Source organism: Cnephaeus nilssonii (assembly GCF_951640355.1).
Source record: "Cnephaeus nilssonii genome assembly, chromosome: 20".
Lineage (NCBI taxonomy): Eukaryota > Metazoa > Chordata > Mammalia > Chiroptera > Vespertilionidae > Cnephaeus > Cnephaeus nilssonii.
In genome coordinates this window covers 46141270-46155226 of record NC_137091.1, presented here as the reverse complement: position 1 = coordinate 46155226, position 13957 = coordinate 46141270, and the positions used below count along the sequence as shown (strand labels likewise).

At 57.7% G+C, this 13957-nt stretch overlaps 1 protein-coding gene across 2 annotated transcripts; it reads left to right on the top strand.

The window, feature by feature from the left end:
• The first annotated feature begins 2725 nt into the window (after positions 1-2725).
• On the top strand, positions 2726-11414 carry SIGLEC10 (sialic acid binding Ig like lectin 10). Of its 2 annotated transcripts, none has more exons than XM_079800597.1 (10): positions 2726-3180; positions 3497-3607; positions 3913-3960; positions 4794-5057; positions 6668-6715; positions 6837-7094; positions 7190-7474; positions 7743-7842; positions 7929-8082; positions 10757-11414. In XM_079800597.1, the coding sequence occupies exons 1-10, from the start codon at positions 2730-2732 to the stop codon at positions 10970-10972; spliced, it is 1935 nt and encodes a 644-aa protein (XP_079656723.1). In that variant the 5' UTR covers positions 2726-2729; the 3' UTR covers positions 10973-11414. The 2 variants fall into 2 exon arrangements, with proteins under 2 accessions (XP_079656723.1, XP_079656722.1); XM_079800596.1 differs by having other exon boundaries at positions 3323-3607.
• The last annotated feature ends 2543 nt before the right edge of the window (positions 11415-13957 follow it).

The following is a 13957-nucleotide window of genomic DNA, read 5'->3' as shown; positions in this document are numbered from 1 at the left end:
GGAAATGTTTCACATTTGGAGGCGGGTGGGTCTGCAGGGGGCCACGTCAGGTGGGGGTGGTGACAGTGTTTGATCTGAGACCCGGTCCCATCGAGGAACAATGACAGGGGCCCTGTCATCATTTGCAGGGGCAATGAGAACGAATGCAGCATTTTTGGAAGAGCAAAATTTGCAAACGTGCCCTTCCCGGTTTGGCTCAGTGGACAGAGCGTCGGCCTACGGTCTCAAGGGTCCCGGGTTCGATTCCGGTCAAGGGCATGTACCTTGGTTGCGGGCACATCGCCAGTAGGAGGTGTGCAGGAGGCAGCTGATCGATGTTTCTCTCTCATCGATGTTTCTAGCTCTCTATCCCTCTCCCTTCCTCTTTGTAAAAAAAAATCAATAAAATATATTTTTTAAAAAATTTGCCAACGTGTCCAGACCCTGGGAAAGTACTCCCTGCGGAACTGCAACTCTCCAGCGCTGTGATCCCCAGATCCTGGGGCCTGGGGCTCCCCCCGGGGCGGGGGATCAATGTGTGCGGGTGGCATGCAGCGCCCCCTGGGGGCAGCACAGGACACCTTCCTGACTTCACAGGGAAGAAGAAACCCCTCCACCCCCTGGCCCTTCCCCGACATTCGTCCCAGCGTGGGGGTTTAGAGGGACACTTACGAACACTTTAATACTTGGCTGTTTCTAAGCATCTTCATCTACCAAACGCAGTCCCCTCGAGGCCAGACAGGGTGTGTCTGACTTACCTGCACGTCGCCCGTCCGCCGTGTGGCACCCGCCACACCCGAGGGCCCAGGACACGAGGTTGAGCGGACACACGCAGGGTCTCTACACAACCCAAACAGACTCGTCTGAAGAAGAAGAAGAGCCGGGGCAGGGAGACAACATGTGGGGGAGTTTATCCCACTCCCTTCACACCTCCCATGCCCCTTACACGGCCGGCACCTCCCACCCTCGGCCTCACCTCTGGGTGCAGGTGTCCTCGTCACAACAGGTGTTCCAGGTAGGGGTCTCCCGATTGCATGGCAGAAGAGGAGGAGGAGATGGGAAGTGGACTCAGGTCTTGTGGGTGGGTGATCCTGGGGGACCAGGGTCAGTGAGCCCCCACCCCCAAGAAAGATGATGGGGTGCCCCTGAGACCAGTCTGCAGTTGCCAGATTTAGCAAATACAAACATGCCTGGCTGCTGTGGCTCGGTGGTTGAGCGTTGACCTATAAACCAGGAGGTCATGGTTCTATTCCGGTCAAGGGCACGTGACCAGGTTGCGGGCTGGATCCCCAGGAGGGGGCGTGCAGGAGGCAGCCGATTAATGATTCTCCCTCATCGTTGATGTTTCTGTCTCTCTCTCTCCCTCTCCCTTCCTCTCTAAAATCAATAAAAATATATTTAAAAAAACAGAAGGCACCCACTTCAATTTGAATTTCAGATATCAATGTGTCATTTTAGGATAAGTATGTCCTGGGCCAGTGGTCGGCAAACTCATTAGTCAACAGAGCCAAACAAATATCAACAGTACAACGATTGAAATTTCTTTTAAACTTTTTTTAAAAATAGATTTTATTGATTATTTTACAGAGAGGAAGGGAGAGGGATAGAGAGTTAGAAACATCGATGAGAGAGAAACATCGATCAGCTGCCTCCTGCACACGCCCCGCAACCAAGGTACATGCCCTTGACCGGAATCGAACCTGGGACCCCTCAGTCCGCAGGCCGATGCTCTATCCACTGAGCCAAACCGGTTTTGGCTGAAATTTCTTTTTTTTTTTTTTAAATATATTTTATTGATTTTTTACAGAGAGGAAGAGAGAGGGATAGAGAGTTAGAAACATCGATGAGAGAGAAACATCGATCAGCTGCCTCCTGCACACCTCCTACTGGGGATGTGCCCGCAACCAAGGTACATGCCCTTGACCGGAATCGAACCTGGGACCTTTCAGTCCGCAGGCCGACGCTCTATTCACTGAGCCAAACCGGTTTGGGCTGAAATTTCTTTTGAGAGCCACATTTCTTAAACTTAAACTTCTATTAACGCCACTTCTTCAAAATAGACTCGCCCAGGCCGTGGTATTTTGTGGAAGAGCCACACTCAAGGGGCCAAAGAGCCGCCTGTGGCTCGCGAGCCGCGGTTTGCCGACCACGGTACCTGGGCAATATTTGGGACGTGCTTATTACTAAACAAAGAGATTCCTTGTTTATCTGAAAGTGAAATTCACTGGGCACCTTGCATGGTAGCTGCCAAGAAGGGGCCTGCTCCCCACCCCCACCAACCTACCCTCCCCTGCACGCGGCCTCAGCTGCCTCATCACCGGGGGGCCCCCCCATAAGAAGGGCCCACGGTGAGCTTTCACTTCTGCTTCGGCGATGACCCGGGGCCAGCAGGGGAGCCCCCACCTTCCACCCACCCACAGCCAGGCCCCAGGGCTGGACACAGGCCTCCCACGCCCTCCCACATAGATGACCCGGGAAGGACCCGCTGAGCCAGCCCAATGCCAGGCAGCCGCCGGCCCCACTAAGGAAGCACAGACAGAGCGTCCAGGGGGCCAGGTGGGGTGGGGGAGTGGGGAGAAAGGGAGATCCCCGGGGTCTCCGAGGAGAAGCTCATTTCATGCATCAGTCCCCAAGGCCCCACTTCCGCCTGCCGGCCCCGGGCTTCCTCTTCTGTCCCTGCCCGTCTCAGCCAGAGCGCCGCCGGGGGATGAGCCTGTCTCAGGGCAGGGCCCAGTGTCTCCGGGGCAGACATGCTCCTGCCGCTGCTCTTCGGGGTGCTGTGGGGCGCCGAGTGGGCCGAGGGTTGGGGCCTCAAAAAGGCGAAGGATCGGGATAAAGACTACCGGCTGACGGTGGAGACGGTGGTGACGGTGCCGCGGGGCCTGTGTGTGAGGGTGCCCTGCTCCTTCTCCTACCCTCGGGAGATCAACACCAAGGTGGCCCCGGTGCAAGGCCACTGGTTCAGAGATGGTGCCGACGCCCTCAGCGGTTCTCCCGTGGCCACAACCAACCAGTCCCGGAGGGTGCATTGGAAGGACAAGGGCCGCTTCCAGCTCGTGGGCAGCCCCGGGGACGGCGGCTGCTCCTTGCTGCTCACGGATGCCAGGATGGAAGACCGTGGGCTGTATTTCTTTCGGGTCGAGGGCGGCCCTGCCCTGCGATACAGCTTTGTGAACAATAAGTTCTTTCTGAATGTGACAGGTATGGAGCCGGCTGGAATGGGGTGGGAACTCCCCCTGCCATCCCCCTCCTCCCCCCCGCCCCCCACCCCCGTCTCTCATGCTGGGAGGGCCGTGGGGCATGGGCCGGGGGGCGCCCCCTGAAGTGCCCGCTCTCATCCCAGCCCCGACCCCGGAGCCAGCCGTCTACGTCCCCGAGACCCTGGAGCCTGGGCGCCAGGCCACAGCCGTCTGTGCGTTTAAGTTTTCCTCGGAACAATGTCCAGCCCCTACCCTCTCCTGGACGGGGGCTGCCCTCTCCCCCCAGGAAATCGGGGTGACAAGGGGCTACGTCTCAGTTCTCACCTTCACGCCCGGACGGCAGGACCACGACACCCACCTCACCTGTCGCGCGAGCTTCTCCACGCAGGGCCTGAGCTCCGAACGCAGCGTCCGGCTGAACGTGGCCTGTGAGTCGGGTGGGGGACATCGGGGTGGCCAGCAGGCCCGGTGGGTGGGGAGGTGGGGACGTGGCGCCCTGGGTGGCTCTGGGTGGCTGGGGGGGGGTAACAGAGGGGAAGGGGTAGGGTCCTGAGCTAGGAGGACAGGAGGGGAAGCGATGCCGTGTGGTCCTCCGTCCTCAGGCGTGCCTGTCACTCCTCGGTCACTTGTCTTCACCGAGGATGGCCACACTGTCTGTCCCCAATGGTGGGCTCGCTGTGGCCGTGGGAAAACAAAGGTTCCTCCCCAATGCCGGCTCACGATCTCGTTGCAGATGCCCCCGAAGTCCCGGTCATCAGCATTTCCTGGGACAACGGACCAGGTACTGAGGCTCGGCAGGGTGGGCCGGGGCTGGGCCGGTCCTCTTTGGAGGGTGAACGGATGGCAGGAGTGGGGGGAATGGGGCTCCTCCCTCTCGCTCGCTCTCTTTTTAATAGATTCCTATTGATTTCAGAGAGGAAGGGAGAGGGAGAGAGAGTTAGAAACATCAAGGAGGAGCCGGGCCGCGGTGGCTCAGTGGTTGAGCGTCGACCTATGAACCAGGAGGTCACGGTTTGATCCCAGATCAGGGCACATGCCTGGGTTGTGGGCTGGATTCCCAGTAGGGGGTGTGCAGGAGGCAGCTGATCAATGATTCTCTCTCATCGTTAATGTTTCTCTCTCTCTTTCTCTCTCTCTCTCTCTCCCTCCTCTATGAAATCAATAAAAAACTATATTTTAAAAAAAGGAAACAGCCGAAACCGGTTTGGCTCAGTGGATAGAGCGTCGACCTGCGGACTGAGGGGTCCCAGGTTCGATTCCGGTCAAGGGCATGTACCTTGGTTGCGGGCACATCCCCGGTGAGGGGTGTGCAGGAGGCAGCTGATCGATGTTTCTCTGTCATCGATGTTTCTAACTCTCTATCCCTCTCCCTTCCTCTCTGTAAAAATCAATAACATATATAAAAATAAAAAAAAGGAAACATCAACGATGAAAGAGAATCATTGATCGGCTGCCTCCCGCATGCCCCACACTGGGAATCGAACCCGCAACCTGGGCATCAACCCGGGCATTGCCCTGACTGGGGATCAAACCGGGACCTCCTGGCTCATAGGTTGATGCTCAGCCCCTGAGCCCCCGGCTGGGTCTCTCTCTCTCTCCCTCTCCCTCCCGCAGCCCTGGAGCTCCAGGCGGACAGCCCACACCTGCAAGCCCGGAAGGGCCAGCCCCTGCGGCTGCTCTGTGCTGCGGACAGCCGGCCCCCCGCCAACCTGAGCTGGGCCCTGGGGGACAGAGTCCTCTCCTGGTCCAACCCCGCGGGGCCCGGGGGCCTGGAGCTGGTGCTGCCCGGGGCGCGGCCCGGGGACGCAGGGAGCTACTCCTGCCGCGCCGAGAACCGGCTTGGCCTCCGGAGCCGCACCCTGAGCCTCTCCGTGCGCTGTGAGTGTGCCCGCGGCCTGGCTTCGGGGAGGGAGGCGAGGGGCGGGGGCCGGGGCCGGGCCGGGGTCCCAGAGCTCCACGGAGCTGGAACCCGGGCCTGTGGGACTCCCGATGCTGGTTCCAATTCCGAGGCGGGTGTTTTTTTCCTCCCACCGCCAAGCAAGTCTCTGACACCAGCTGGGTGCCCGGCAGTTCAGCTCAGTTCTGACCCTCTGCGCCCGGAGGTGCAGGTGCCGCGGGTGAAGGGCTCAGTCCCACAGGACGGCCCCGCCTCGGACACCATAGCAAGTCCGGCTGCCGCCTGTGCTGCTGACTGTAGAGCAGAGGCTGTAGGGGGGAGCTTCCCACGACCCCCTCCTCAGGGGCCACTAACTGGCTAGATAGAGCAGCTCCCAGAACTCAGGAGAAACACACTCACCGCTTGGTCTGGAATGAAAGGCTATAAGGCAGGAGCAGCAGGTGGGAGGGTCAGGCACAGGGGAAGGGCTGGGAGCTTCACGCCCTCGCTGTCGCCACCCTCCCCAAATCTCCACGTGCTCACCAACCCTGAAGAAGCTCTCCCCTCACTCCTCCCCCTCCCCCACTTTTGGGTGTTTATGGAGCCTTCATTACACAGGCCTGATGTAATGACTAAAGCCTTGGCCATTGGTGATGGAACTCAACCTCCAGCCCCTCCCGCTTTGGGAAGTCAGGGCGTGGGTCTGCAAATCCCGGCCTGACTGGTTTCCCTGGCAACCAGCCCCCCTCTTGAGGTGCTTTCCCAAAGTCACCTCATTAACCTAAACTCGGGTGCAGGGGCAAAGCGTTTGTTACGAATATCAAGATGCCTTTATCACACTCATCGCTTAGAAACACGGAGACTTTCAGGAGCTCTGTGCCAGGAATGGGGACCAAGACCAAATATCTATACAATATACATTATAAATCACAATATCACAGGGACCCACCCTTCTTTTCTTAAAAAAAAATTATTGATTTCAGAGAGGAAGGGAGAGGGAGAGAGAGATAGAAACATCAATGATGAGGGTGACTCATTGATCAGTTGCCTCCTGCACGCCCCCTACTGGGGATCCAGCCTACAGCCTAGGCATGTGCCCTTGACCAGAATCGAACCTGGGACCTTTCAGTCCCCAAGACGGACGCTCTATCCACCGAGCCAAACCAGCTAGGGCAGTGGTCGGCAAACTCACTAGTCAACAGAGCCAAATATCAACAGGACAATGATTGAGATTTCTTTTGCGAGCCGAAAACCGACTTCTGGGCATGGGCCACGAAGTTTCCATCGCACTGTACGCGCGCGCCCGCACGTGGTATTTTGTGGAAGAGTCACACTCAAGGGGCCGAAGAGCCGCATGTGGCTCGCGAGCCGCGGTTTGCCGACCACTGAGCTAGGGCAGGTCAGGCTGGTTCCTAGGTCAATACTCAACCACTGAGCCACCCCGGCCTGGCAGGGAGCCACCCTTCTTACCCACCCATTTCCTTGGGTGCTTTGTGTCGGTGGGTGGGTGATGCAACCCTCCTCCCCTGCCTGCCACAGTCATTGGTCCGCAGGACCCTTGGCCCAGAGCGAGGCCCCGGCCCGCCTGGAGCTGGTGCTGTGTCTGTTTCAGATGCCCCGGAGAACCTGACCGTGACCGTCTCCCGAGCAAATGGGACAGGTAGGAAAAGTGGACAGAGGCCTCTCGGCGCCCAGTGGGGGCCCGGGCGTCTGGGGTGTGCGCCCGCGAAGGGTCCCAGTGTCCTCAGCGGTGTGTCTGTCCCGCCCCTCCTCTCGCCTAGTCCTGGAGACGCTCGGGAGCGGCGCGTCCCTCCCGGTCCTGGAGGGCCAAAGCCTGCGCCTGCGCTGCGTCACCCACAGCAACCCCCCAGCCTCGCTGAGCTGGGCCCGGGGGCCACAGACCCTGAGCCCCTCCCAGCCCTCAGACCCCGGGGTCCTGGAGCTGCCAGGCGTGCGAACGGAACACGAAGGCGAATTCATTTGCCGCGCTCAGAACCCGCTGGGCGCCCTCAGCGTCTCGCTGCGCCTCTCCGTGCACTGTGAGTGGGGGATGGGGCGCCAGGGGGGGGGGGGCAGCACCCCTGGGTCCTGGCAGGGCAGAGGCACCGCTGACCCTGCTCCTCGCTCCCCACAGACCCCCCGCAGCTGCTGGGACCCTCCTGCTCCTGGGAGGACCAGGGTCTGCACTGCAGCTGCTCCTCCAGGGCCCAGCCGGCCCCCTCCCTGCGCTGGCGGCTGGGGGCGGGGCTGCTGGAGGGGAACCATGGCAACGCCTCCCACGCGGTCACCTCCAGCTCAGCGGGGCCCTGGACCAACAGCTCCCTGAGGCTCAATGATGGGCTCAGCCCTGACCTCAGACTCAGCTGCGAGGCCCGGAATGTGCACGGGGCCCAGAGCGCCTCTGTCCTGCTGCTGCCAGGTCAGGGCCTGCTGGGGGGCCCTGGAGGCGGGGCCTGGGTGGGGCGGGGGCGGAGTCCTGTGGTTGGAGATGGAGCTGGGGAGGTGAAGGGGGGTCCGAGGGGAAGGTACAAAGCCTGGGCCGGGGGTTTTAAAGGAAAAGAGCGAAAGGGGTTGCAGGTCAGGAACGGGAGCTGGAGGCCTGCGAGCCGGTGGCGGAGGGAGGCGGGCGGGGGGACCCGCGTGGGGGTGGGAGGGGCTCAGGGACGCCTGGCCGTTTCCACGCGCAGAAGAGAAGGAACTCATCGCGAAAGGATTCTCTAAAGGAGTAGCTCTGGGCACCGGCGTCACCACCCTGCTCGCCCTCTGCCTCTGCCTCACCCTGGCCATGTGAGTTAGGAGCGGGAGCGGGGGTGCGGGGACCCGGGGCGGGAGGTGCCGGGGCGCACACCAAGGCGGGCGGGGCGTCTCCTCAGCGTGAAGACTCTGAGGAAGACCCAGACCCCGGAGGAGGCGGCGGCGGAGACTCCGGCAGAGACTCCCGGGCGGACAGAGACGTGGAGGTCCAGGCTCACCCGGAGGAGCACCATCCTGGATTACATCAACGTGGTCCCCAAGGCCCGCGGCCTGGTGAGTGGCCCGGGCGCGCAGCCCCCTCGCCGCCCTGCGCCCGCCCCGCGCCCCTGGGACATGGAGGTGGGAAAGGCATGGTTGTTGGATTCAAAGCCTGACTCTGGCGCTTACTGCCTATGAGGCCTTGGCCACAATCGCCGGCTCCCTCGGAGCCACCCCGTCTCCCTCCGTTTCCCTTGAGAGTTGGTCTGAGGAGTCAAAGCGTGACCTTGCTCAGTAGGTAGCAGCTATGCCGTTATTACCACCACCAAGGACATTACTGGTTATAATTAACTAGAGGCCCGGTGCACGAAATTCGTGCACGGAGGGGGGGCTGTCCCTCAGCCCAGCCTACACCCTCTCCAATCTGGGACCCCTCGACAGATGTCCGACTGCCCGTTTAGGCCCAATCCCACTGGGATCGGGCCTAAACGGGCAGTCGGACATCCCTCTCACAATCCAGGACTGCTGGCTCCCAATTGCTCGCCTGCCTGCCTTCCTGATTGCCCCTAAATCGCTTCTGCCTGCCAGCCTGATCACCCCCTAACCACTCCCATGCCAGCCTGATTGATGTCTAACTGCTCCCCTGCCAGCCTGTTTGCCCCCAACTTCCCTCCTCTGCCAGCCTGGTCACCCCTAACTGCCATCCCCTGCAGGGTTGATTGCCTCCAACTGCCCTCCCTTGCAGGCCTGGTGCCTCCCAACTGCCCTCCCCTGCTGGCCATCTTGTGGTGGCCATCTTGTGTCCACATAAGGGCAGGATATTTGACCACATGGGGGCAGCCATATTGTGTGTTGGATTGATGGTCAATCTGCATATTACTCTTTTATTAGATAGGAGGATAGAGGCCTGGTGCGTGGGTGGGGGCCAGCTGGTTTGCCCTGAAGGGTGTCCTGGATCAGGGTGGGGTTCCCTTGGGGCATGGAGAGGCCTGAGCAAGGGGCCTATGGTGGTTTGCAGGCCAGCCACGCTGCTGGTGACCCAAGCAGAGGCCCTGGTATCTGGAATTTATTTACCTTCTACAATTGAAACTTTTTATCCTTGAGTGGAGGCCTGGGCCCGCCAGAGTGTGTGGAAGGCTTAGCTTCTTCTGTTGCCAGGGAAACCCAATAGTAGCCATCTTAGCTGGGGTTAATTTGCATACTCGTCCTGATTGGCTGGTGGGTGTGGCTTATGTAGCAGAGTGATGGTTAATTTGCATATTATCCTTTTATTAGAGAGGACTAGAGGCCCGGTGCATGAAATTTGTGCACCTGTAGGGTCCATAGGCCTGGCCGCTGCTGGCTGGGGCCTTCATTTGTTCTGCGCCACCCTCTGGTGAGCAATAGAACCCCCCTTCTCCAGGTGGGACTCCCAAGGGGACACTTTGCATATTTGCCTTTTATGTATATAGATGATGTAATATTATTAGCATTCCTGAGAGGCAGTGTGTCCTGGTGACTAACAGCTGGGTTCAGACCTGCGTTCATCGCTGTGTGTTCTTGGGCAAGTCACGTAACTTCTCTGAGCCTTTTCTTGAACTTTAAAATGGGGGGAATAGTAGACTCACCCCTGAACCCTAGACTCACCCCTGAGCCCTAGACTCATCCCTGAACTCTAGACTCAACCCTGAACCCTAGACTCACCCCTGAACTCTAGACTCACTTCTGAACTCTAGACTCGCCCCTGAACCCTACACTTACCCCTGAACTCTAGACTCACCCCTGAATCCTAGACTCACCCCTGAACTCTAGACTCACCCCTGAACCCTAGACTCACCCCTTAACTCTAGACTCACCCCTGAACCCTACACTTACCCTTGAACTCTAGACTCTCCCCTGAACCTTAGACTCTTGGGCAACTCTCGAGGCAGCATCTCCCTGGGATGTCTAGCAGGCACCTCAAACGTAGCCTGTCCAAAGGCAAGCTTAGGAGTAACTACACCACTTGCGCATCTACTCCATCCTCCCCATCACAGCAAATAGCACATCTTCCCAGCTGCTCAGGCCTAAAGCCTCAGTCACCTTTCACGCCTCTCTTCTCCATCAAACCCTCCACTCCCTCCCCCAATCAATCCATCAGCAAAATCCCTTCAAACCACTTCTCCTCCTACTTACCTGGACACCACCACCACCTTCTGTGGGTCCTCTCTGCTCCCACACCCTCAATCTATTTCTCTGCACATCACATCCATTTAAAGCCCAAATGGGTCCACCAACCCCCTTGAATACAATCAAAAGGCAGGAACACACGAGTGATACTTGCTGCCAACCAGTTAACTAGAGCGTAGGGCCAAACCATTTTTTTCCATGCCAGTCTCTAAGGGTCACATGCACATGATTCCACGTATATAACACTCTTGAAGGGATGAACTTGTAGAGCTGGAGAACAGATCATGGCCTGCCTGGGGTTAGGGCCCGGTGTCTGTTGGGTTAGAGCCATCTGTCTCCTGCTGGTGGTTACAGGAGCCGACCTGTGTGAGTCTGCGAGGGCAGCCTCAGCAAAGGGCCACAGGCTGAGTGGCTTAGACTACAGACATTTGTTCATTGTTTCTGTCCTGAGATGGAATGTGGGCTCAGTGGGAACGGAGACTTTGTTTGACTCCCTGATGTAACCCCAGTTCCTCCATCAGTGCCTCCCACGTGGTACCCACAAGTATTTGCTGAATGAATGAATGAATGAATGAATGAATGATGGTCATTTCCCCGTTAGGCTCGGAATCCAAAGGCCAAGCCCAGCAGCCCTTCCATGGCCCCTCCTGCAGCTGCTAACTCCCCGAGACGGAAAATGTCCCCTCCTGCCCCAGAATCAAGGAACAGCCAACAGGAGATCCATTATGCTGCCCTCAGCTTCCCCGGCCTCCGGCCACAGGAGGCCCAGGAGGCCCAGGACACCAACTCGGAATATGCCGAAATCAGGTTCCGCTGATGGTGCCCTGGGTGGCGGGATGGGGATCCAGGCTGATGGAGAAGAGGACAAGGCCTCGCTCTCTTTCTTCTTTTGACTCCTCCAAGGATGGGCCGTCCCATCGCAGGCCTGGCGTTCAACAGCCGGACCGCTCCCTCCGGAGGGACCTTCTCTGGGTACACTATTCGGAGGACAGGGATAAACTTTTTGTCTCAGAGGCCCAGGCACCACCCTCCCCGATGCCTCCCAGTCCCACTTTTCTCCGAGGTGGGAGAACCTTGGAAAATGGTTCGGCAGTGTCTCCCTGAGGCAAGCGAGCTAACCTCACAGGCCAAGCCTGGCCCCAAGTCTATTTTCATACCACTCGAGAGCCAAGTTTTAAATGGGGGAAAGCGTTGCCCGGCTGATGTGGCTCCGTGGTTGGGCGTCAACCTATGAACCAGGAGGTCACGGTTCGATTCCTGGTCGGGGCCCAGGCCCAGGTTGTGGGCTTGGTCCCTGGTGGGGGGGGGGGGGGTGTGTGTGTGTGTGCAGGGGGCAGCCAATGATCGATGAGTCTCTCTCATCATTGATGTTTCAGTTTCCTCTCTCTCTCTCTCCTCTCTTCCTTCCTCTCCAAAATCAATAATAATAATAATAAAAAACCCACATGTTTTATTAAAAATAAATGGGGGAAGAGTCAAGAGAATGTTTTGTGATGCGTGAACATATGAAATTCAAATGTAAGTGTCACTAATAAAGTTCTCTTAGAGCCCAGCCGCGCCCAGCCCCTGCTTTTCTGTAGCGTCCTCTGTGGCTGATCTCATGCAGCTGCAGAGCCTAAGATATTCAAGCGTCTGGCCCTTGGCAGGAAAAGTGTGCAGATCTGCATCTAAAATAAACTCGCCCACGCAGTTCTGCAGAAGAGGAACCAGAAGCAGAGTTGCAAAAAGGGGTCAAGCGTAGCCCAGGCCAGCGTGACCCGCCGCAGGGCCCGGGGGAAGGTTCCAGGGCCAGGAGGCGGCACGGGGGCTGGGGGTAGACGTGTGGGAAGAGCAAACGCTTGGGGGCTTGGGAGCGGGAACGCCGGCCACGTGGAACCAGGAGGAAACGGACAGCGTGCTCCCAACCGGCCAGCGTGTGACGGGAGAGCGAGAGGCGTCTGTTTCTCGCTGCAGAGCAGGTCCCTTCCCCGGGGTCACGGTGGTGATTGCTTCATGGACAGTCCTCTTGGGGGATGGTTAAGAGTCACGCAGAAAACGGGGGAGCCCAGGAGGGACGCTGGCCTTTGCCTTAGGCCTAGCTGGTTTGGCTCCGTGGATAGAGCGTCGGCCGTGGACGGAAGGGTCCAGGGTTCGATTCCAGTCAAGGGCACGTACCTCGGTTGCAGGTTCCCTGGCCCTCGTCAGGGTGCATGCAGGAGGCAACCAATCGATGTGTCTCTCTCACATCAGTGTTTCTCTCCGTCTCTTCCTCTCGCTTCCACTGTCTCTAAAAAATCAATGGAAAGAAATCCTCATGTGAGGATTAACAAAACAAAAAAAAAAAAAGAAAGAAAGAAAAAAAAGAGCTCCCTGGCCAGTGTGCTCAGTGGTTAGAGCATCGGCCCATGCACTGAAGAGTTGCGGGTTCGATTCCCTGTCAAGGGCAGGTGTTTGGTTTGTAGGTTTGATCCTGGCTCCAGTCAGGGCACGTGCAGGAGGCAACCAATCCATGTATCTCTTTCACATTGATGTTTTTCTCTCGCTCCCCCTCCCTTCCACTCTCTCTAAAAAAAAAAAAAAAAATTAGCCCTAGCTGGTTTGGCTCAGTGGATAGAGCATCAACCTGCGGACTCAAGGGTCCCGGGTTCGAATCCAGTCAAGGGCACATGCCTGGATGGCGGGCTCGATCCACAGTGGGGGGCGTGCAGGAGGCAGCCAATCAATGATTCTCTTTCATCATTGATGTTTCTCTCTCTCCCTCTCCCTCCCTCTCTGAAATCAATAAAAATATATTTTAAAAAATTAATGGAAAAAAATATCCTCATTGAGGGTTAACAATAAAAAACAAGTGATGTTACACAGACAGGAAGAGCAGGAAAACGTAGGAATAAAGCAGAAGAGGTTGTAAGTAAAGCCGAGGAAAATATGGGTAAAAAGCAGGTCAAACATTTGTGGGGTTTTTTTGGTCTGCTCACAAACTATACATAAGTGGCAGTGTCATAACAGGAGGAAGGGAGGAAAGGAAATTCGTGGGTTTTTGTTGTTAATCTTCCCCTGAGGAGGTCTTTCCATTGACTTTTAGAGAGAGTGGAAAGGAGGTGGAGAGACAGAAATATCACACCTATCGGTTGCCCAGACCAGGAATCAAGCCTGCAACCGGAGCATGCGCCCTTGATCGGAATTGAACCCGCAACCCTTCAGTCTGCAGGCTGCAGGCTGCAGGCTGACTCTCTATCCACTGAGCCAACCCAGCCCGGGCAGGAGGCTCATCTTTGTAAGCACCTCCTGTGCACCACATGGTGAGCCAATGACGTACAGCTATCTCCTCCGACAACTGCGGTGTGTGATGAACCGGATCTCCATTGTGGAGATATCGGAGGCTCAGAGAGGTGAATTCATTTATCTGCAGCCACAGGCTGACTGGAAACCACAGCTTCCCTCGCGCCTCCCTGCGCTTCGCATCCCGTCCTGAAGGGGGCGCCCCTGGGGGAAAGGGACTGAGACCCCAGGCAGGGCCCCTGGCGCGGCTCTGGGGAGAACCTGATCTGGCTTCCAGGCAGCAGGATCAAGATGACATGTTTCCAGTCATAAAACCAGTCACGGGGTGTGAAGTAGAACACAGGAAATGCAGTCAATAATATTGTAAGGAGCCCTGGCTGGTTTGGCTCAGTGGACAGAGCGTCGGCCTGCGGAACTGAAGGGTTCCTGGTTCGATTCCAGTCAAGGGCACATGCCCCGGTTGTGGGCTCGATCCCCAGTAGGGGGCGTGCAGGAGGCATCGGATCAATGACTCTCATCATTCATGTTTCTGTCTCTGTCTCCC

What these genes read in the sequence shown, in the direction of transcription:
- SIGLEC10 (XM_079800596.1), top strand. Translation starts at nt 2,730, where the DNA reads ATGCTCCTGCCGCTGCTCTTCGGGGTGCTGTGGGGCGCCGAGTGGGCC. An exon ending in CTCTGCCTCACCCTGGCCAT is followed by an intron (nt 7,843 to 7,928) that starts GTGAGTTAGGAG and finishes GCGTCTCCTCAG; the next exon opens with CGTGAAGACTCTGAGGAAGA. An exon ending in TCCCCAAGGCCCGCGGCCTG is followed by an intron (nt 8,083 to 10,756) that starts GTGAGTGGCCCG and finishes TTTCCCCGTTAG; the next exon opens with GCTCGGAATCCAAAGGCCAA.